The following is a 24813-nucleotide window of genomic DNA, read 5'->3' on the forward strand; positions in this document are numbered from 1 at the left end:
AACAAATCAATCGTGGAGCTATTTATTACCCATTGATTCGTCGACATCTGTAACTTGTTGTACGAGCGTCCATTCATGAGAAATACAAATCTAGGCTAACTCCACTCAATCGGTAATTACAACTGGGTGGGCATCTACTCCCCTGGTCATTGTTAAGTCGTCGTGGTTACAAAGTGAATGGCCCGGTAAACAACAGTAGTCATGGTTCCCGGTTTAGAAAGTGAGTGCTAAGCGATTTGTTTGCTTAAAATAATTGTATTAAAGGCGCTCTGTCACGGATGGTTGACCTAATTAATGACCTAACAAAGTATTATCTTAAGATATATACGTTTGATTTGTCGCTAAACGTACTTTATTTAACCATCTACATAACTACCATAACCCACTAATTACTGATATTTTGTAAAAATAATGGAATTATGTCAACGGTCCATAATTCAGGAAAAAATAACGGCTATTTGGAGCGAAGAGGTGTGACTTATTATTTTTGTAGTCACGTGATGGGCAACTTCCGAATAACTGCAATGTCAAAACGATATGCCAAGCTCGTGTAACGAGAACGCTTGACCGTCCTGTGCGACGTAGGGTAAATCGAAAGAAAAACAATGAAAATAAGTTATAAAAAGATCTATAAACATGTACTGAATGATAATAAGCTTATACATTAATTTATTTTATCAACAGAAGCATTTTAAACGGCGACGATTCGACTAGTTAGGCCTTTGCATGTGGGCTACAGATAACTTTATCGTTTGTTGTTCGCGGAAAAATCTAAACGCCTAAACACCGCATTAATTTTTCAGTTTGTCAAATTTATTATTATATAAAATATGCCATAACCTCATGGGTAAGTACAAATGGCTTGGAATAGGAATTACTACAATATTAAAGAATACTGTATGTATGTATGTATGTATGTATGTATGTATGTATGTATGCCCACAAAAGACTGTCAGGTCAGATGTCGGGAATTATATCAATTTAATGTTCAAGCACGCTCGTTGCGAGCACGATTTCTGACTAGAGCCAGAAACTGTACTCGGAACGAGAGGGGTGGGGGAGATTAAAAAAAGTTTTAAAAGTTAATAACGTTTATACAGATGATTAGCTAAAAATACTTAATTGATGGTTAAATAAACTTTATTTACAAAAAAGTTAAAAAGGGTTTAATCAAAGGGTTAAAAAAGGTTTCTACAAATGATTACGTAAAAAGTAGAATATTGACAATAACGTATGCCTGGTTAATGTGGTATTTATGTCGGAGGAGAGTAGAAAGGAAGGTCCGCCCCATTTGTAATTCATATCCCTAGGCCCTCCCAACCACCACCTCCACCATAATGTAAATGTTAGAGATTGATTAATGATATCATTTCCATATTAACCATATCATGAGCCCGCGTAAAACTATGTGATTGGGGCTGTGACTAAATTTAAGTCAAAATAGCCATCACCTAACTTTTAACATAACCGCCCCAACTAGCATCCATTTAAAACAGTGAGAAGGAAAAAATAATAATATATATATATATAAAAAAATAATGATGATAATTAAAAAACAATAATAAAATAAACATTGAATATATATATACTGAACAAAATAAGAAACTTCCGCTAACTTTGCTTGAACATAACTTGATGAAAACAAACCGGGGGAATAATTGTTATATATGTGTTTAAAGAGTGTTCCATGATGCATCGTTTGGTGCAAATATCATGGCCATAGGTTAACAGAAACTGGGAGAAATTTTGCCCAAGTGTGGTAGGGGTTAAACAAAAACCACCTACTTAATAACAGGTATGACCACCTCTTGAATTGACCACTGCAGTGCATCGCAGGCGCATAGAATTGACTAAAGTGTTGATTTCTGCCTGTGGAATATTGTTCCATTCCCGAATGAGCGCTTGACGAAGTTCGTTGACGTTAGCGGGTGGGTTGGGACGACGCCTCAATCGTCTGTCCAGATTATCCCAGACATGCTCGATGGGGTTGAGATCATGACTTTTAGCGGGCCAGTCATCAATGCAATCAATGTTATTTTTCCTAAGAAAATTTACAGTGTCTCTAGCTGTATGAGAGGTGGCATTATCATGCTGAAAAATCGAGATGTTGGCGTTGTTGTGGAACAGGAATGACGTGATGAGCGAGAATGTTATCGCGGGGTAACGTTGAGCATTTAAATTGCCATCAATGACGACTAGTAGTGAACGATAACCATGGGCAATAGCTGCCCGGACCATGACACAACCCCCACCCCCGAAACGATCTCGTTCAAGAACACAACAATCAGCGTAGCGTTCATTTCTCCTACAGCAGACGCGCGCCCTGCCATCACCACGTTGTAAAGAAAATCTGGATTCATCCGAAAAAAGAACGTTATTCCAGCGTCGCCGTATCCAACGAGTGTGTACACGTGCCCGATTAAGACGATTTAGACGATGACGTTGCGTTAAAACGCATCCGACGTAAGGACGTCGTGCATGTAAACCGTTCTCCCGCAGACGATTACGAACAGTTTGCCCACTGATTCGGTTATTATGAAGCCCAGGTGTGTTAGCAGCAGTAGCAGTGGCAGTTTGGAATCGATTGCGCAAATGCGTGTTCATGATATAGCGGTCTTGACCACGCGTTGAAACACGCGGACGTCCACGACGTGGCAAGTCGTTGATGCTTCCTGTCGTTCGAAATCTTACGCGAAGATTTCGTATTGCTCGACTAGAACTCACAACATGCCTTGCAACGTCTTCTGTGGACATGCCAGCATCAAACATGTCAATCGCCCGTTCGCGTAAATTATTGGGTATTCTTGGCATACTAAAAATGCTATAATGTAAAAAAAACTTTAATTTTTTTACAAATTTTTAAGCGTTTTCGTTCACTTGACAACAATGTCAGTAAGACAAATAAAACAAATTGACCGAATATTACACAGGACATGTCGAACCATGCATGCACGTGCAAATTGAATTTCACGTTGTCGACGATTAACAGTGTAAAAATAATCGATAAAATTCATGAATCCTGATAATACAGCTCAAGGCTAATACTACCTATATAATTTCATTACACAATGAATTCTTTAACACAACAAATACTATATGTACAAATCGGAAGTTTCTTTTTGTGTTCAGTATATATAGATACAGTTTGTGTACTCCCATCATATTGGTAAGCTAGTTTAAAACCCCCCCCCAAAAAACCCCAAAACCCAAACAAACAATTAAAAAAAAAATAAAAATAAAAAAAAAATAAATGAAATAACAATAATATATTTAATATAATTGAGGTAAAAAAAAAAAAAAAAAAAAAAAAAAATTATAATAAAATAAAATATATATAAACATGTCATAGTAGTAAATTAAAAGGTGTTAATGTAAGTAGAAAGGGGAAAGGTGGATTATATTTTAGTGTCCAGTCGTATAAAAGTAAAGTAAAATTGTGGGCAATATTAATGTTAAAACCCCCTCTGGAATCCCAATAAGGATACCAATCCATACGAGATATAGTTCCAATAGGGGTTACATAATTATTAAAATACCTAAAATAATTTTGTTTTTATTAATCATATATGGTTAAGAACCAAAGTCAAAAAGTTAAAACGTATAAGGATTACTAATATACAGCGTATTACTCCTGCCAGAGAGATTAGACGCAGTGTAACCCTTTACAAATTAAACGTATAAAACACAGCATAAAACATATAACATAACACACACACACACACACACACACACACACACACACACACACACACACATCATATATACATATATAATTATTGTAAAGGAGAGAGAAAAAAAAGTAATAATAAAATAATAATAATAATAGTTAAAAAAACCCCACCAAACAAACACATACAAAAAACAACAACAACAAAACAAACAAACAGCAAACAAACAAACAAACAAACACAAAATCCACATAAACCCCCCAAAAACTTAAAGTTGGAGCCAAAACATGAGACTAGGATTTAGTTTGATATATACAAAGGCGCCAAATATCAAGTTATATATTTGAGGGGGGTATTTACAGTGTATGTAATGTCTAGGGGTATATGAATGAAAGAAGGAAGGACTGTTTAACGACATCCGAGTAGGACTGTATGAATTATGAATACTGCAGTGGTCCTTTCCAGAAGCGGTTTATTCCTAGTTCTGGATAACAATCTAAGAATACTGTGAACTAGACGGTGTTTATATACGAAGTAGCTATATGTACGACGGCCGTGTATATGGCCTCAGCTAACGAGGGCTGCCTATAAACACTGCAAAAATGTATACAGGCGGTAAATAAGTATTTGATTGGTCCATATTGCCGAACCACTTGGAACAAGAGGAATACATACTAAGTACAAACAGGGAAATGTGGGTTAAATATGAATCTAGCTGACCCTTTTGTGTACGTTTTCCATAGACACCTACCCAGTGTTTCTGCCGGAAAGATTTTTTAGGGTATGGCGGTATGAAATTAAATATTTATAATATGTTTGCTGAATGCAACAGCAGTAGATGGGGGGGGGGGGGGGGGGGGGAGGGGGGGCCTCCCCCAGAAATAATATGGGTTAGGTGTAGGGTTAGGGTTATGAAAATCACGCAGTATTAATAAAGAGTCATTAATTTTGTCAAGGTTAACTTAAATTTTTTAAATCTGCAATAAAATTTGGGTATGACGCCATACCCTTTTACCCTTCTACCGTATATGAATAGCGTAATATTGCCCCCTGCGGTACTATAATAATAATAATAATAATAATTATTATTATTATTATATATGAATGAATGAATGAATGAATACATATAAATAAATAAAATTATCAGCTTCTGAGATTATCTGAAAAAGAAAATAAATACACACCAACTACGGACAGTACACAAACTAACAGCGGGGGTTTGTAACTGGAAACAGTCGGAAGGAAACGTGTTATCTGTTTTCGAACCGTCAAAGAAAGAAAGAAATGTTTTATTTAACGACGCACTCAACACAGTTTATTTACGGTTATATGGCGTCAGACATATGGTTAAGGACCACACAGATTTTGAGAGGAAACCCGCTGTCGCCACTGCATGGGCTACTCTTCCGATTAGCAGCAAGGGATCTTTTATTTGCGTTTCCCATAGGCAGGATAGTACAAACCATGGCCTTTGTTGAACCAGTTATGGATCACTGGTCGGTACAAGTGGTTTACACCTACCCATTGAGCCTTGCGGAGCACTCACTCAAGGTTTGGAGTCGGTATCTGGATTAAAAAACCCATGCCTCGACTGGGATCCGAACCCAGTACCTACCAGCCTGTAGACCGATGGCCTGCCACGACGCCACCGAGGCCGGTCTCGAACCGTCAATGTACTTGTACCATTATTGTTACAGATAAGCATAATTAATAACTATGATTCGGTAACAGTACTAACAGTTTAGCTAGTTTCGCAGATCGGTACAGTTAGAGGACATTATGTTGTGTATTAAGCAAAAATGATTGTGTCACAATGTTTTTTGTCTGTGCAGGCACATACCCATTTCCTTGTACAAGCAATTTTTTTTCGGGGAAAATTTCTCGACCCCTCACCGTAAACTTCGCTCGCCTCCGTGTAGACCTCCCCATGCTAAAATCCCTGCACACGCGTCTGCAGTGGTACTGTGTACGGAGCTCCGTAAAAAAAAAAAAAAAAAAAAATAACCCTCGCTCCCCCCTCATCCCCCCAAAATAAATAAAATAAAAATATATAATAATAATAATCGCTTGCTCAATCCCTTGCTTAAGCAAATTTTGTTTTCTGTAGTTTTTCCCCCCGATAATTGTCCGACGGAGCGTGTCACCCCCTATAAACGTTGCTCACCTCAGTCTAGACCCCCCCCCCCATTGCTAAAATTCCTGCACACGTGCCCGCAGTGGTCCTGTGTACGATAGCTCCGTGAAAAAAAAAAAAAAAAAAAATCCAGTAATAAAAACAATAAAATAAAATTAAAATTAAACAAATAAATAAAACAAATAATAATAATAAACAAAAATCGTGAGTTTATGTTCCAACTATTTATTATTTTATTTCAGAGTATTCGCCGTTTTTTGTTGGTTTTTGTGTGTGTGTGTGTGTGTGTGTGTGTGTGTGTGTGTGAAGAAATAATATATTTTAAATTATTTTGAAGTCTCTACGGCGGCCGTGCACTGTATATACAATTCAAAGGTACTTTACACGACTGTCGTATGTATAGCCCCATCAATGCTCGGGTTTGTCGTACGTTTCAGACGCCTAATAAAAGAGTTTTTAAAATGAATCTGCTCACAGGTTGTCATGGGATTCCCTTAATCGTGGTTCAATTAAAATGTTTTGGGTAATACAATAGCAAGGTGTGGTATTCCAAATTGATGTAATTGTCATTTATAATCCATATTTAGAGAAATAAGGCCCACTAAATCTATGATTGAGCGCCTTTAAGATTAGATGTGTAATTTATATTTGTGGACTGATGTATGAGAACGCTAAGCTATGGTCTCACTACACAGATCACTTCCGGGTGACAGTTCATTCACCACGGTCCACTATAGTTCCTAATTGTGGCACGTTATGGTTCACATATTCACTTCTAGGAAATGGTGAAGAATTAAAACAATATGTATGTTTAATGGTAAGCCTTCTGGCTGTATTTTGCCCATGTTATTTTGTAATATTGTGCATCGACCTTTTGGGACATGGGTATATAGCACAAGTGACAGCCTGAGTGAATCGGTTAATGAACCACCTGTTCGGACCGGTACTACAGCCAGATGCGGTCATATAGCAAAAAACTGAGACGGAAATGTTCTCAATTTTTGAGTGAAAATAAATGCTTATATAATGTATGTTCGCAATGGTGTATGTTGTTAGTGCCAACGAGAACCCGTTCTATGGGCCATGTTCGCTTGAAGTTGGGCAGTTGAACATGGGTTTCAATGGCAGATGACATCGGTGTAGTGAGACCTATGTTAAAGGCGCTCAATAACGGATTTAGTGGGCCTTATTTCCCTAAATATGGATTATAAATGGAAATTACATTCATTTGGAATACCAAACCTAGTTATTGTATGATCCAAAACATTTTAATTGAACTACGATCGAGGGAATTCCATGACACGCTTCATTTTTAAAAATTTGGAAGTCTTCTTGTAAAAAGTCATAAAAATACGGCAAAACAGACTCGTAGTGATGAGGCTGTATATACGACAACCGTATAATGTATTTTAGAATTTTATGTAAACGACCGCCGTGTATAGAAACTTGGCAAATGAGGGCTGGCTATATAATAAAATAATAAAAAAGATATATTATTTCATGACGAAAATAACTGCGAATACGCTGAAATAAAATAATAAACAGTCGGAACATGAACTCACCATTTATTGTTATTATTATTATTATTATTATTATTTTTATCAGGCGCGTGTGCACGGAATTTAGCAGGGGAGAGAGTCTAGACGGTTACAACGCTATAGTGCTTGGTTCGAAAACGGAAAACATGTTTTCCAGCGTCACAAATGTTGCATACGACCTGCCAGTCGTTTTTCGTTTAACGTTTGCAAATTATTTTGACTGATTCGCAAAGTGGTCATTCGGTTTAATGTACAGCGTTATAAAAACAAACCCCCCCCCCCCCAAAAAAAAAAAAAACCCAAAAAACCCCCCAAAAAACCCAAACAAAAAAACACACAAAAAAACAAACACAAACAAAAAACAACAACAAACAAACAAACCAGAAAACAATTTTTTTGGCGCATTTCGCGTACGAATAACGATAAATTTACCTATAGATGCAAAGGTCTAACTAGTCGGGATTGTCGACGTTTAACATGCTTCTGTTACTAAAATAAATTAATGTATAAGCTTATTATCATTCAGTACATGTTTTTAATAATTTTTAATAACTTATTTTCATTGTTATTTTTTTTCTATTTACCCTACGTCGCAGAGGACGGTAACGCGTTCTCGTTACACGAGCTTAGTAAATCATTTTGACACTATGGTTATTCGGGGGATGCCCGTCACCTGACTCAAAATAATACGTCACACCTCTGCTTCCAAATAGCCGTTATTTTTCTCTGAATTATGGACCGTTGAGATAATTCAATTATTTTTATAAAATATCAGTGATAAGTGGAATATACTGGTTATGTAGATGGTTCGATAAAGTACTTTTAGATACAAATCAAATGTATATATTGTCATATAATACTGTGTTGGGTCAATAATTAGGTCAACCATCCGTGATTGAGCGCCTTTAAGGGATGGGAGTAAATTAGATTTAATAAATAACTGAAGCAATCTGTTTTACAACAATTAAAGAGATCATCACGCGGATAAACAGTGTCTTGTTAGTATTCAAGTACGCTAGCAACATCTATCCTTTGTGTGGTCTGACCGTTAATGGAATAACTAATATGTATGTCTGAGAGAAACAGTGTGTGTGTGTGTGTGTGTGTGTGTGTGTGTGGCGCCATCGTAGTCGAACCGTGGATAACCGTGACAAACCGCAGCACCACCTTAATGGCCCTTGACGACATCGTAGTGGTCACAGACAGCGCTACGGTGCACCGTACCGTACCGTACCGTGAGGTCCGTTGCAATACCGTAGTCTTCCGTAGTGAAACCGTGGGTTACCGTGGCTCACCGTATAATAAACTTAGCACCACCGTGGCAGACTGTCTTTTTGGATAAAATTGGAGCCAGAGCTACGTTTAGCTACGATTCATAGCACCGGGACCTACCGTGGGATACCATGGCCATCGCTGGAACAGTGTGGCTGGGGCTTTAAATAACACTTTAAGGCAGAATTACCAAATGTTTGACATCCAATAGACGATGATTAATAGATCGATGTTTTCCAATGGTATTCTTAAACAAAACAAATTTTGAATTCTCTTTCAGTCAAAGCTGCAGTCCCTGGAATATTTTTTTTATTATTTAAACATATAGAATAGATGATTTAGTTCCGTTTGGTACATAAAAGGTCCACCACATCGCTATAGTTTTGCAATGCTCGCTTATCTACATTATCTATGCAATATGAATGTAGTAGAAGACGAATATCACTTTGTTCTAGTGTGTCCTTTCTACAGTAACATAAGAGATAAATATATTAAACCTTTTTGTTATAATAAACCATCAACATTTAAATTAACGCAACTGCTGTCCAGGACAATTCAAAACAACTAAAACTGACAGACCAGTAGAGCTAATTTTAACCAGATTGTCGATAGTAAGGGTTGTGATGTTGTCTTTTTCAAGACATGTTTGCCCCATGTGCATAAAAAGTCCACATAAGGTAGTACTAAACCAAATAACTTCCGGCTGGGTCAAAGTTCGAGGTGCATCCAACTTTCGATAGAGACGTTAACACCACAAGTCCTGTGATTGGTGACAAATGTGAGTTTGTTGGTTGTATCACTATGTCGAGTAGTATTGTGCTTTAAACATGTAAGGGATACATGTAAAAAAAGTACTCAAATTCTGTGCGAAACTAAGGTAGTCATAGACGCTACCCGTTATCTCTGAAACGAGCAGCTTGATCCCCCATTTTTTTCTGATTCACTTTAAGGGTGAGGGGTGGTAGTATTTATAATATATCCGTGGTGATTATGTCGATTGATACGCTGCACGTAGGAACCGGCGTCAGTGGCGCAGTGGTTCAGTTATCGGACTACAGGCTGGTAGGTACAGGGTTCGCAGCCCGGTACCAGCTCCAACCCAGAGCGAGTTCTTAAGGGCTCAGTGGGTAGGTGTAAGGCCACTACACACTCTTCTCTCTCACTAACCACTAGCCAACTAACAACTAACCCACTGTCCTGGACAGACATCCCAGATAGCTGAGGTGTTTGCGCCCAGGACAGCGTGCTTGAACCTTAATTGGATATAAGAACTAAAATAAGTTGAATTGAAATGCACGTAGAAGTTTTAGCCACATATGTTACTATTATCGTCTATGGATTTGATTTGGTAGTATACACCCATAACCGTGTTACAGTCACAAATGCTATTATAGACATATAGCGTGTAGCGTGTATACCACCGAATCATATCCCATAGACGACAATAGTAACATATGTGGCTAAAACTCCTATCTGCAGCGTATCAATCGACATATATACCACGGATATAAATACTACCACCCCTCACTTTTAAATTAAATCAGAAAAAAATTGGGGGTTAAACCGATAATTTCAGAGATAATCGGCAGCGTCTATGACTACTCTAGTTCCGCACAAAAATTTAGTACCTTTTTTAGAGGTACCCCATGCATGTTTCAGGCACAAGGCTACTTGACACTCTGGTACTAGATGAAATAAAATTGCATACATTTTTTGCCCAGATGAAACGTTAGCGACAAGCGGTTAACTGAACTTACGCCTTTTTAATTTTGTTTTAATAGATGGCCCACTCGTGACGAGTTGCGTGTTGAGAGCACATGTCATGAGGAGGAAAATAAAACTTTTATCATCAAAAATGTATCACAATCATTGAAAAACCGTACCACATTAAATATGCGAAACTAATGTAAGCTTCTTTTCTCAAACTCTGGGGGATTAATTTTTGTTTATAGCTACGAGAAACCCACTACGGGCATAAATGAATAAACAGACCTTTCCCATGATCATACAGCCGCGTCAGTGCATGTGCAATTGAATAATACTGGTCAGACGTTAGTCGATTGATTGTTAACACACTGTTGTTGAAAGCCGTCGTTACGCTCCATTCAGATTACTGTATGACAAAGCGCACAGCTTGTTACCAATCAATTTGTTTAAACAAACGCCCAGCAGACGACCCATTCTGAGGCCGCAGTTCTATGAGACATTCCTGCGAAGGTGGGATCCAGTAAGCAGACGAACTAAATTACTTTCCCGCCTAAACGAAACACGTACTAAAAGGGACAATGGAGAAGATGTTGGTTTATGTGAGAGTCTTGGAATTAACATTTTTAGTGATGGTCATAATTCAAGGTGAGAATTTTCAGAATTCAGCATTGACTTTGATTATGATTAAAGATGCAGTATTAAAGTTGCGTAATGGCGACTTTCCGCCAAAATTATTTGTAAACTTTTGCTTTGAAATATATATCTATACATACATGTACACATAACACACGTAAAAGATACATATACATAAAAATTTCAAACTATTATGATAAACTTTGTATTATAAATAATAGTAATAAATTACCAAAAAATTAAAGGACACATAACTACATATATGCTAAGAATATAAAAGGGTACCTTATATTAAAGGTAAACAATTGAGAAATATCGCACTTATAACTATGTTACTGAACCTTTAATTCATATATATTATAATTGCTATGTTTTAAATCAATTATTTTAAAACTTTATATTATATATATATGCGTATAATTATGTATAATTGTTTTAGTAAATATATCATACCATATCATACAGATAAGACATAAATATGTATATGTATATGTATGTATGTACGTATGTACATATGTTTTTATGTATGTATGTATGTATGTATGTATGTATGTATGTATGTATGTATGTATAAAAATAAACCGCCTCTAATGTCCGCCCCTAGACGCTATTACATTTGTGTACGTTTACTTCATCTTAATATTATTGAAATGTTACAAAACTTTAGTATCAAATTATTAAACACTGCTATAAATTTCAAATGCTTTACAAAATCATCTCAATTTGTTTTATCAGTAATAACGTCCCTGTACATAGCAATAAATGTTTACAGAAACAAGACTTGATTTGTATAATTTACGGCCTATATATTTTTATCCCATAACTTACCCATGATATCCATGTCGTTAACCCATGTGATAATGTAGTTTATTAACCTTGTTAATAATGGTATGCAAATTTGCAAGGTATCTAGGTAATGTGTTGCTATGAATTTGCTTATTTGCTTACAAGCCAATAAGACCTGTATACCTGAGAGTAACGTTTTCAAAGATTTAGTTTAATTGCGTGACGTCAAACTAATTTGTGCTAATCGTTATGGCGTCATATTACCGATGGCGACGACTTTAGTACTGTGATTTACTAACAATTTAATTAAATGCTTTTTAGAAGTGTTATAGGATAAATGGAATTCGCTACTCGTGTTTTTCAATATGTAAACTATCAACCGTGTCTAGTTAATCGGTATTTGTCTCGGCCGATCAACATAGACTCGATTGATATTTTCCATATTAAAAAAAAAAACCCACTCGTTGACGAATTCTCTATCTATAAAAGTTTAATTGAAATCTAGTAAATATGCTATGTACTGGTGTTGTCCACGACTCATGTTTTGTCCTCAGCATGAAGTGTGTGTTATGTAAATGAGGGAACACATAATGATGTATCTATAATTTAATTATCACTGAACGATATAAAATTATTCATCCAACTGTGAACAGAAACCTGAATGTTTTTGTTTTTTTAGATATTAATGTTTTTTTTAGATATTAATGTTGTTTTGATTAGCAGTAAATATCAATATCAGTGTGCTGTTGTGTACATTGTTCTTCACCATATCACAGAGAACAAAACCTAGCTGGGAACAGGTGGTCGTCGAATCAAGGCTCGGATCTGCAAATTTTCATGGGGGTGGGTGGGAGGTAATGTAATGGAGTTCACATGGCGTTGATAAATGAGACTCATTTCATCAAACACATATTTAAAGTCGCAGACCGTAGTTTCAACCTGTGAAAATTGACACTAAGTTTGGTTAATCTACAAACCTGTAACACATTTGGACAAAGTTACAATAAAGTTAAACAATTGCAAGACATTATGTAGTTAAAACGGTGATAGTGAAACATACGCGGTAGTGTTTAAAAACTTGGGTCGGTCACTTTAAGTACTTGGCTATTTGTTTTTAACTTTTAAGTCCCACTAACTCCTTTTCGTTTATCGCCTTTGATTTCCATCTCATTCGTTCCCGATCTGACGCCTCCATTTATTTTGTTTAACCTCCACATCCCAGTCCTTGTCTCATCAACAGTACATACCTCTTTTGTCCAACATTTGCATGTTTAAACTCCCAAGGTCCAGGCACGTCCATGCCAAGACAAATGTCTGGTAGGGCCAATGGTTTGTACTTGGGACAGAAATGTAGTCATAATAGCAGATGATGCATGGTATTGTGGCCCAATACCTCTGACTTCAGCACTCGAGGTTTCTGTTAGGGTTACCTCACCCATATCAGTCTAGCCTCAACCCATTGACCAGTCCAGCCTGGGTGTCCCTAACACAAGCCAAAATTCCTGCTGGCATAGCTATCTGGGTCACTGAGATATACACGCCCCATCACCACGTCAAGGAATGGACTATGAAGGGGGGGGGGGGGGGGGGCTTGGGACAGAAGGGTATATGCCTTTAGGAGACAATTTTAATTTAATTAACAATGGTATGTGTAATTTAGACACCCCCAGCCAGACAGATGCTATAGTCAAAATAAAATAAATTAAGTAATTAAATATGACGTCAAATTTGGATCGTGTACATTAAAAAAAACCCCACCCCAATACCAGAACAGATTACTAATAGATTTTTAAGTGCACTAAAGGGTTGAGGATAAAAAGGGTTGGGCGTATTGCGATAATAGATTGGTGAGTGTCAATCGTATTCGGGGTTTGAATGTGGCGAAATGGGTGGGAGGGGATGGGCAGTCAATCCAATCTAACCAAAAACCTTCCCTACGGCCGAAACCGCCTACATCTACTCTTAAAGCAACCCTAAACCGCTGTCGTCCGCCCCCTCCCCAACCACCCCCACATACACCCAACCGTCATCGAGTCCAGTCGTGGCACCATCCAAACAATTCTTCAAGATGAGTAGTTAATAGTTCATTAGTCACTGCCGTAGTTCAAACCAACTTTATTGGCGGTAGTATTTGACCAAAAAATATTGTGGCTCCGGACTTAAATCAACACTTGTAAACTACGGATCACACACCATCTCATTCTACAGCTGATATGAAATGTCAATGTTTAATTACGTGACGGTGTCACAATACAGACAGGACATGTGATATGAGATTGTCTAAGAGCGCACCGCGATGGCAATGATAGGCAGGAAACGAGCTTTATGATCAGTAAGTGGGGATGGACAACAGAAGGTATGAGGTTTTTTGTTATCTTTTATAATGGGTACCTCGACACACAATGTATCAGTTACGGAAAAAAGGAAGTTTGGTATGTGTTTCCAATAGTCTAAAGCACAGGCATGTTCAAACCTACGTTCAGCGAGAGAGGACGTCGCAAACGTTCGCAAACTATTTGACTGTCTCCCAGTTTAGTTATTCGGTTTAACGTGAAGCGCATAAATCCAGTTTAGCGGACGTTTGTCTGCTCGGTCAGGCTGTACTCAGCCCCGGAAACCCAGGCACGGCGGAGGAGGATGGGCTAGGGAACGGGGAGGGGTGAGGCGTGAGGGTGGTAATGGGGGACTCAAGCCCTCCCAATAATTCTGAATCAAATATATTATTAGTAGTAAATCTTAACGCATACCCCGTAACACCCTAGAAACTCGAATGCTTTGCTCCTCGATCTCAGTCACCCACCCCCCACCCAGTGTCTACTTGCTTCCAACATGCCTGACACCGAGCGCATGCGGTCGCTCGCTAGCCAAGCTTTTGCGCCTAACTTGAAATGAATAGAATGTGGTATGGTGGAATGGTATATATTAAAACATTAGTAGTAAAAATATTGTCCGCGAACGCTCGCGGTCATGAACGCGCCAAAATGTTAACAGAGCATCAACAATAAGTAAACTCTTTTAATTGGTTTAGCATTAAGACGACCTGACCAATCGTATTTCAACTTATTACATGCAGGCAAGGACGTTAGCCATTGGTTTTATCATCTTATATCTATAGACAGGCCAAGTTTAAAAAGACAATTTTTTGTTTTAGAGAGGGAACTCGCAACGTTTTTCTATTTAGTAGCAAGGAATCTTTTATTTGCACTATTCTATAGACGGGATAGCAATTTTTCACGGCCTTTAATATACCAATCGTGGAGCACTAGTTGGAACGAGAAATAGCCCAATGGGCCTACCAACGAGGATCGACCCAAGACCGAGCGCGCATCAGGCGAAAGAAAAAACTCCAACAACAATTACAACCCCCCCCCCAAAAAAAAAAAAAAAAAAAAAAAAAAACAACAACAAAAAAAAAAAAAAAACCCCACGAAACGACGAACCCAGCAACAAGGACAGCAGCAACAATCAGAGAATGTCGATGGATCCATTGAGGGCATTCGATCCAACGACCCAAGCACCTCAGGCGACTGCACTACCGTCTGACCTAGACCCTCCCCTACCGGCCTCGGTGGCGTCTTGGTTGGGCCATCGGACTACAGGCTGGTAGGTACTAGGTTCGGATCCCAGTCGAAGCATGGGATTTTTAATCCAGATACCGACTCCAAACCCTGAGTGAGTGCTCCGCAAGGCTCAATGGGTAGGTGTAAACCACTTGCACCGACCAGTGATCCATAACTGGTTCAACAAAGGCCATGGTTTGTGCTATCCTGCCTGTGGGAAGCGCAAATAAAAGATCCCTTGCTGCCTGTCGTAAAAGAGTAGCCTATGTGGCGACAGATGGTTTCCTCTAAAAAAACAAAAACAGTGTCAGAATGACCATATATTTGACTTCCAATAGCCGATGATAAGATAAAAAATCAATGTGCTCTAGTTAAATAAAACAAACTTTACTTTTTTAGACCCTCCCCTCGTCCAGTCTCTCTCCCGTAGAACGGAATATGTTGTTTAAATTTCACGTAATAAGTTAGGAGTTATTGCCATAAGCCACACCCCAAACCCCCAACTGAACTGCACCTTGTGTCCTTTAAAGAAACTGTCCCGAGTCTCGCGCTATTGCAATATGTGGTTTAAACAATATTTATTTCGCAAAAGAAATCGATTGGCAAATAAGCCATTGGCCTATATTAATGCCTCTCCACACATACTCTGTTACATACAATTTCTAATATACACATATATCAGTTGACATGTTCTTCAGAGAATTAAAAACAATTAAATAATTTGCACTCAATCATAAAAAAAACAAGTCTAAAAGACCATGGAATTAGTATACTTGTCCATGCGTACACATACCCACGTACATAAATATACCCGATTTCCCAAGATTAACTTAATCAGTGATTCTCGCCCACCGCCCACATTACAGCAGCCAAACTTGCAAGTGACAATGTGATATAGGATAAATGGCTTTAAGAAATTAAGACGTGAAGTGTTTTGACAATTCGAAAGAAAAAGTTATGAATATATTCTGCTATACGTAAATTAAGGTCCAGAGGGTAATCATTAATACCATTACTATTGCAGTATGTCCATTCATCTTTCTCATCTATCACCCTGTGCCCATCATTCTCATTATCTGAATATAAAAGAACCCGTTTTCAACAGGGCGTTACTACTGACATTACTACATTATTAATTACATATGAAATGTATTTTGTTTTCTTATTTAGAATATTTGTGTTTTATATGTATTTAACAAGGTGTTTCTGTTTCCCTCAATCTACCTAGAAGCCAAGACTTACATTTTAACTCCCAGTAATGTCGTACATACGTAACAGCATACATTGGCATGGCCGTAGCTAGGATTTTTTCTTTTTGGGGGGGGGGGGGGGGGGGGGGGGCAACTGAGTAGTTAATGGTCTAAAACTCCTTTTCTTTAAGTTTCTGTAATGCTTTCCGAAAAAATAATTCTGGTGCTCTTATGCTAGCTACGGCCCTGATTGGGAAGTAAGTATAGACGTACAGGCTCCCATTTTTGTAAGGGGGGGGGGGGGGGGGGGGGGGGGGGGAGGGGGCTTTTGCCCGAATTAAAAGAAAATGCCCGAATCCGGATAACAACATTTATTCATATTAGCATTACTACCAAACAGCTATATAAGGCTGTAAAACAATCACTACGCATTTTTTTCTTTTACAACCAATTTTGAGTGTAGAATGGTGGAAATAAATGGTAAAAAAAGGTCTCAGGTTAGCTGAATAATTTTGTCCCAAATTTGAGGTTTGCCCCCCCCCCCCCCCCCCCCCCAACCCCCGTCTCGTACGCTTATGGGAGTAAGAGGAAGTTTGGACTACTAAAAACAATAGAACGATCAGAAACACACTGGATATACAGACCCTGGCGTTCTAAACAAAGAACATGTATTAAATATGTAATTTCAGTTGTTAAACATACTGTTACAAACACCTTATGCACAATGGCAGCAAACTCAATATAGTCCCTTTAGGACAAGGTTTTTATTTGGTTTGCACCAAAAATCCAAAGTAACATTAATGCTGTGGCATAGGACAAGAACGAAATACATATTTAGTGTAAAACGTGGATCCTTTGGGAGTTCCATTCAGCCATCAATCATCTCCAAAGTTCTGCAATATTGATAAGCTAGGATCCTGTATGATGGCTATGAAATTCGACCGCATATCCCATAGGCGACAATTTTAGTATATTAAGCTGAAGTTTGTTTTGTTTAACAAAACCACAAATAGCACATTGATTTATTAACCATAGTATTTATTAACCGTAGTATATTAGATGTCAAACATTTGGTTATTATGACACGTAGTCGGATGAAACTCGTTACATTTTTCAAATTAGCAGCAGGACATATTTTATATGACTTCCACAAAAGTCATTCGATCCAATCAACTGATTGGGTTTTTCTCGTTCCAACCAGTGACCACGACTGGTCAAAGGCCGTAATAATATGTGCTTTCCAGTCTGTGAGAAAGTGCATATAAAAGATCCCTTGATGCTAATGAAAATAAATGTAGCGGGTTTCTTCTGATAACTACGAATCAGAATGACCAAATGTTTGATGTTAATTAATTAATTAATCTGCTCTAGTTGTGTCGTTAACCAAAACAAAACTTTAAACTTTCCACCACAGACGGAACAGTAAATAATACGTCGTTTGTTTCACCAGCCGCAGGCACTGGTTGGGACGGGGAAAAACAATGAGAGAAAATGCCGAGGAGATTCGATCCTTTAATTATAGCACCTCAGGCAAGCAGGGCCGTACCATGATCAAAATCCTGGCGGGGCACTACTTTTTATAAACAAATGAAACACTATACAAATTAAACCCTGAGATGTGTAGGCTATTTTCTGGAGTAAAAAAAAAAGAAGAAAAAAAGTGAGATTCTCATGGGGCAACTATCCCCCCCCCCTGCCCCCCCCCCCCCACGGATGGTACGGCCAAGGCAAGCCGTGTACCGAGTGACCTAAGTGCATGCGATTTTATTTATTGCCCGGATAAAACAGGATTTGTTTTTGACAACATCCCTTATAACAATTGGGATGATTAATTGCTGTATTATATATTCAAGTTATTTACAACTGTAAAGAGACTGCCCTGAGTTTGGTGCAAATGTTAAGATACTGAAAACTAACATAGACCTCTTAAAAACTATAACAAGACATCATTTTGTATTCATAAAATATCAGTGGCTGAATACTAAATGTGTTTTTGGTCCTAATAGCGTATCAGGTAAATCATCAGTTTATAAATATACATACATACATACATACATATATATATATATACATATACATATACATATACATATACATATACATATACATATACATATACATACATACATACAGTCGAACGTGGTCTAACGGGCACCTTTATATAACGGCATCATCTTTCTATACACAGACGCACTTTTATTTCAAGCATCTGTTTATCTATAGTCTTCCCACTGGGAGCGCCGTTTTCTTACTATGGCATTTGTACTACAAGTTATAGGGCGGGACGTAGCCCAGTGGTAAAGCGTTCGCTTGATGCGCGGTCGGTCTGGGATCGATCCCCGTCGGTGGACCCATTGGGCTATTTCTCGCTCCAGCCAGTGCACCGCGACTAAAAACGTGTCCTTCCTTTCTTGTCATTGGGTTTAGCCTATGAAAGCAGAATGGATTACAGTATCTCATTGTTGCGGTATTATCAAAGGCGATTATAACCAAGGTGCCTGGGTAGTCCCTACTGTCACCCGGGCATGACTCTTGTTGACTGTCGCACCAAGCAGCAAACATTAATGAATTTAGTTAAGCCGCTAAGGCTTTGGTAAATCGCGACCTTTGTTTACCAAAATTGTTTTGTTTGCGGTTAGCGACGTAATCCCAATGCAAGTACCGTACTAATGGATTAGCGCCAACACAATACGTGTAATACGTCTGAAGGAGTTTACACTGTTTCACGGGAAATCTTCAATGTGTTGAGTGCGTCGTTCACTCAAACATTTCCTTCCTTCAATACTTGATGCTGCTATGGGTAGTGAAGAATGTGTGGCCTCTATACATGTTGCTTGCTGCACCAAGCAATCGAAAAATCATTGTCTTTCATAAAAACTAAATAGTTGTGAAAAAAATGTAACGGTGATGAAATTGTGCTAAATCAGTGACTCAACATTTGTTGAATGATATGGAGGCAAATGTACCAAATTTTGTTTTAATAAATACAATTACATGTACTTTTATTATTTTGTGTTGTTTTTCTTTTCTTAAGGGTATTGGAATTAAAAAACGAAATCAACAGTTACAACAGTTAATAATGATATTTTATAGTGACATATAGGATCTTGATAGAATATTTTGGGACCTCTATATAAAGGCCACCTGTTCAAAACGACCACTTTCTGTTGGTTCCTTGAATGGTTGTTATATACAAGTTCTACTTTTATATATATATATATATATATATATATATATATATATATATATATATATTACTAGTCAAACACATTAAATATACAAACACTGATATTCTAAATAAATAACTGCCCCTCCCTCCGCCTTAGATCCGCCACTGAATACATCTTACATACATTTTTAAAAAGGCTTACAAGCTTATCAGTTAAAAACATCACAAATCATCGTAAGTTTACATCTGTAACTAGCAGTCATACCGGTCATACGTTTACACGTGTTTGACATCTATTTCACACAGAAAATGACATCATTACGGAAGAGGGAGCATTTTAAGGAAAAAAAAAATGAAATATGTGTTCTTCAAACTATATGAGTTAGTAGTACCAAGAATCGAGTTTTAGTCGTAGATTTAGGTTTATGTGCAAAACTTGGTTTACGATGCTTTGTGAAATTGGACCCAGTACTTTTGATATACATATCCATGTATTGCGTGCTAATATCAATGACCGTATTTGGCACTGAACTTAAATGCCCTATATAACAGTGACGAACATGATACATTCGGTTTTAATCAAACATCTCTCTGTTGCAACGAAATGGATCATCTCATCATTTATTTTTAAAAAGGCAGGCTGTCGCCGTATTAGTTAACACCCACTGAGTTTGGTATTCGTGGTCATGTATAGCGTGCTAACATAGGTGACCAACTGGCACTGAACTAACATGACTCATGTATCGGTAATAGTGCTGCACTTGATGTATTCGATTGTTTTAATCTCTCTGGTGAAAACCAAATGGACATTATGACGTTTTTACGTTGCAGGGCATCTCTCAGTCTATTCCCAACAGGACTATAGTAATTATTTGCTTCAGGGTTCTAAGTAATAATTGATGCTGGCAGTTATTTTCATCCGAAGACATTGTTGCAGAGTTTAATTGTTATCAGAAAGGTATCAGTGTGAGAGTAGAATTTATAATTTACAGACGGTTATTATCTGCCTATGATTCTTTAATGGCCATTGTTGTTATCAACAAAACCAGACCAGCGCTCTATTTAAACCTTCGAGCATCATCTCTCTATGGTCTCACTACACAGATGTCATCTGCCATTGAAACCCATGTTAAAATGCCCAACTTCAAATGCAGATTGCCAATAGAACGGGTTCTCGTTGGCACTAACAGCATACACCATTGCGAACATACATTATGTAAGCATTTATTTTCACTCCAAAACTGAGAACATTTCCGTCTCAGGTTTTTGCTATATGACCGCATCTGGCTGTAGTACTGGTCCGAACAGGTGATTCATTAATCGATTCACCCCGGCTGTCTCTTGCGCTATACACCCATGTCCCAAAAGGTCAATGCACAATATTACAAAATAACATGGGCAAAATACAGCCAGAAGGCTTACCATTAAACAAACATATTGTTTTAATTCTTCCCCAATTCCTAGAAGTGAATATGTGAACCACAACATATGTCACAATTAGGAACTATAGTGCACCGTGATGATACACAGACGCACTTTTATTTCAAGCATCTGTTTACCTACAATCCTTCCCACAGGGAGCGCCGTTTTCCTACTATGGCATTTGTACTATAAGGTAGAGAGCAGGACTTAGCACAGTGGTAAAGCGTTCGCTTGATACGTGGTCGGTCTGGGATCTATCCCCGTCAGTGGGCCCATTGGGCTATTTCTCATTCCAGTCAGTGCACCACGATTGGTATGGCGTATCAGAGGCCGTGGTATGTGCTATCCTGTCTGTGGGATGGTGCGTATAAAAGATCCCATGCTGCTAATGGAAAAAAATGTAGCGGATTTCCTCTCTAAGACGGTATGTCAAAATTACCAGATTTTTGACATCCAATAGCCGATGATTAACACATCAATGTGCTCTAGTGGAGTCGTTAAATAAAACAAACTTTTAACTTTGAACTACAAGTTATTTATTTGTGAGTCCATTGTTTTCTAAATTGCACACAAAAATAGTAAAAATATATTATTTCCAAAACAGTTTTACTGTTCTTCTTAGTCAGATCAAAATGAAAAAACCCCAACAAATTGTTGTTGGAGGCTGGGGCGGACTATTACCATTATAGCTTTGAAAGAAGTTTTTTCTTTATTAATGTAGTTGATGGAAATATTATGCTGGCAAAGCACAGGATTAGTATGAAATGTTTACATCATAACTTGCTTATTTTCTAAAATTAATTTTAAAATATTAAGTTTTCAAACATACAGGATGGGCACCTTTATATTAATTCGCCTTTCAACATGAGGGGTGCAATTATAATTTCTGACCATCCCACACTTTCGACCCCAATTATGATTAAACGTTACTTGCTCATACTGGCATATACCAAGGAAATGGTTTTAGCTAAATAAAGAATTGAATAGTCCGTTATCATGATGCTAGACTCATAACTTCCGCAGAATATATAATGTTCCTGTCCTTAGTCTCGCTATTTCCACGTACTAATCTACCAGTGTGATGGAATTAATTAAAAAAGTGTATTCGGTTATTAAGCGTTCATATTAATTAGTTTGAATCTGGTCCTGGGGCTCGTTTTACTAAACGATCTTAGCACTACACGACCGTAAATTTTGTCTACGGTCATCAGCCCGTTCCAAAACGCGACGTACGGTATCTTACTATCGTCGTAAATCACGGTAAACATTTACAATGGGTCCGAGGCAGTTGTAAGACACTAACGTAAAGGCCATACACCTGCTAGATGATGATTTGGCGATTTTCTTTAAAGAAGGGTACGAACTCATTTCTGTTAAAATGGATCTAATATAGTCTACACATACCTTATAATGAAACTCAACGGTCCATGAGAAATATTTGTTTTATTTTATGCTTGGACTGTTACTGTTACTTTATTAACATGCCTATATCCAAAAGAGGTTCAGGCACGCCCATTCCACGTCCAGTATCTGGCAAGGCCAGTGTCTGAGCATCGGACAGAATGTATTTAATTAATAGCAACAATTTTGACTTTATACTAAAATGGAATGGAATAGAATATACGATTCCATCAATCGAATGTGGTGAAATTGTTTATGAAGAGGGGGAAGATATTGAAACTATATTGAATGATTATTTTATTACTCAAGCCAGAGTTGGTAATTCGGATAAAGATGCACCAGATAAATATAAAGCCATTAACAAATTAAGTGATATTTCAATAAAAGAAGAAGTGTTAAAAGATATATTGAAGTCATTAGATGTAAGAAAAGCTAACGGTCCAGATATGATTGGTAATAGAATTATTAACATTTTCGGAAAACATTTAATCAAACCACTAACAAAATTGTTTAATATGTCTTTAATGTATTCCATTTTTCCTGATATTTGGAAACAGTCGTTTATAATTCCAATCCATAAGAAAGGCAGCATTCACTTGTGTAATAATTACAGACCAGTGGCTCTCAGCAGTTGCTTATCAAAAATATTCGAAATATGTATCCAATTTCTTTTTGGAAAATAATATATCTAATTTGCAATCTGGATTTACGTCTGGTAATTGTACATTGTATCAATTGACCGATCTTTATAATTTTATTTTGCAAACGTAGGATGAGGACACAGAAGTCAAAGCGGTATTCTGTGATATTAGTACGGCTTTCGATCGTGTGTGGCATAAAGGATTATTATATAAATTACAGACTAAAGGAATTAGTGTAAGACTTTTACTGTGGTTTGGAAGTTACCTGGAAAAAAAAAAATGCAGACGACTGTGATCAATGGGTTTAAATCTGATAATAAGCCTATTTTGGCAGGAGTGCCTCAGGGATCAGCGCTAGGGCCACTTTTATTTCTAGTTTATATAAACGATATAGTGGAGAATATTGAGAGTAATATTAAATTATTTGCAGACGACACTTCTCTCTATGCAGTTTTAGATGATTATCAAGTGGGGTGTCGTACAATAAGCTCGGATCTTAGTTTGTTATCAAGCTGGGCAGAGAACTGGCAGGTTAAATTTTCACCAGAAAAAACAGAATCAATCACATTTTCTAGAAAGATCCATATGCAGATCCAACCAAATATATTCTTAGGGGATTCAAAAATAACTGATGTAAACAATCATAAACATCTTGGTCTTACATTCCAAAAGGGACGGCCAGTGGCATTGCCACATAGAACAGCTTGTTTATAAAGTTAGCCCAATGATAAATTGTCTACGTAGTTTAAAGTATCGCCTAAAAAGGAAACTCTGGAAACATTATATAAATATTTTATTTTGCCAGTGTTTTACTATTGTGATTATATTTGGGGTAATTGTACAGAAGCCCAAGTAAATATATTAGAAACACTTCAGTTGGACGCCCTTCGTACAATATGTGGTGCTGTTAGAGGAACAAGACATGAGAAAATGTATAGCGAAACTAGATTCAGTCCTTTAAACCAACGTCGTGTATTTCACAAAATATGTACCTTTTATAAAATAGTTAAAGGCATAACTCTACAGTATTTATCATCTCTGGTACCCCAGACAGTTTCTGGAAATCACTCACTCGGTAACGCGGACCAATTGTAATATATTCACACTAGAACAGAATTGTACAGAAAATCGTCTTAACCCTCAGTAATTCGTGAATGGAATAGTATTAATAAAAATATAAGACAAATAAAATCTTTAAAAAAAAATTAAAAATTGTATATTCCCGTCGATAAATGGGTTAAATAAGAACTTTTTAGAATTCGGATCACGCTTAAATCAAACAATTCATTGTAGACTTCGTTTAGAATGCAAATAATTCATTGTGGACTTCGTTTAGAATGCAGTGACTTCAACGCTCATAGATATACAAGACATATTTATGATAATTCCATTTGTAATTGTGGGCATCTATATGGAGATACGTTACATTTCCTATTTGTCTGTTCTCTGTATCATAACATTCGTACAATGTATTTTTATAATTGTGGTTTTGACCTCCATACAGTGCTATATGGTAATAATGATTACTCTCTGGACCTTAATCTACGTATAGCAGAATCTATTCATAACTTTTTTGAATTGTCAAAACGCTTCACGTTTTAAATTCTTAAAGCCATTTATCCTACATCACATTGTCACTTGCAAGTTTGGCTGCTGTACTGTGGGCGGTGGGCGAGAATCACTGATGTAATG

General features: G+C 37.4%; 1 protein-coding gene across 3 annotated transcripts in view; it reads left to right on the forward strand.

Annotated features, from left to right (window-relative positions):
• The first annotated feature begins 10402 nt into the window (after positions 1-10402).
• Positions 10403-24813, forward strand: part of LOC121381266 (neuronal acetylcholine receptor subunit alpha-10-like) — a 42859-nt gene continuing 28448 nt past the window's right edge. For all 3 annotated transcript variants that reach the window (XM_041510511.1, XM_041510528.1, XM_041510519.1), the window contains exon 1: positions 10403-10964. In XM_041510511.1, coding sequence (XP_041366445.1) covers positions 10898-10964 — 67 coding nt within the window. In that variant the 5' untranslated portion in view covers positions 10403-10897. The remainder of the gene's footprint in view (positions 10965-24813) is intronic.

This window comes from Gigantopelta aegis, chromosome 2 (genome assembly GCF_016097555.1).
Source record: "Gigantopelta aegis isolate Gae_Host chromosome 2, Gae_host_genome, whole genome shotgun sequence".
NCBI classification, from domain to species: domain Eukaryota; kingdom Metazoa; phylum Mollusca; class Gastropoda; order Neomphalida; family Peltospiridae; genus Gigantopelta; species Gigantopelta aegis.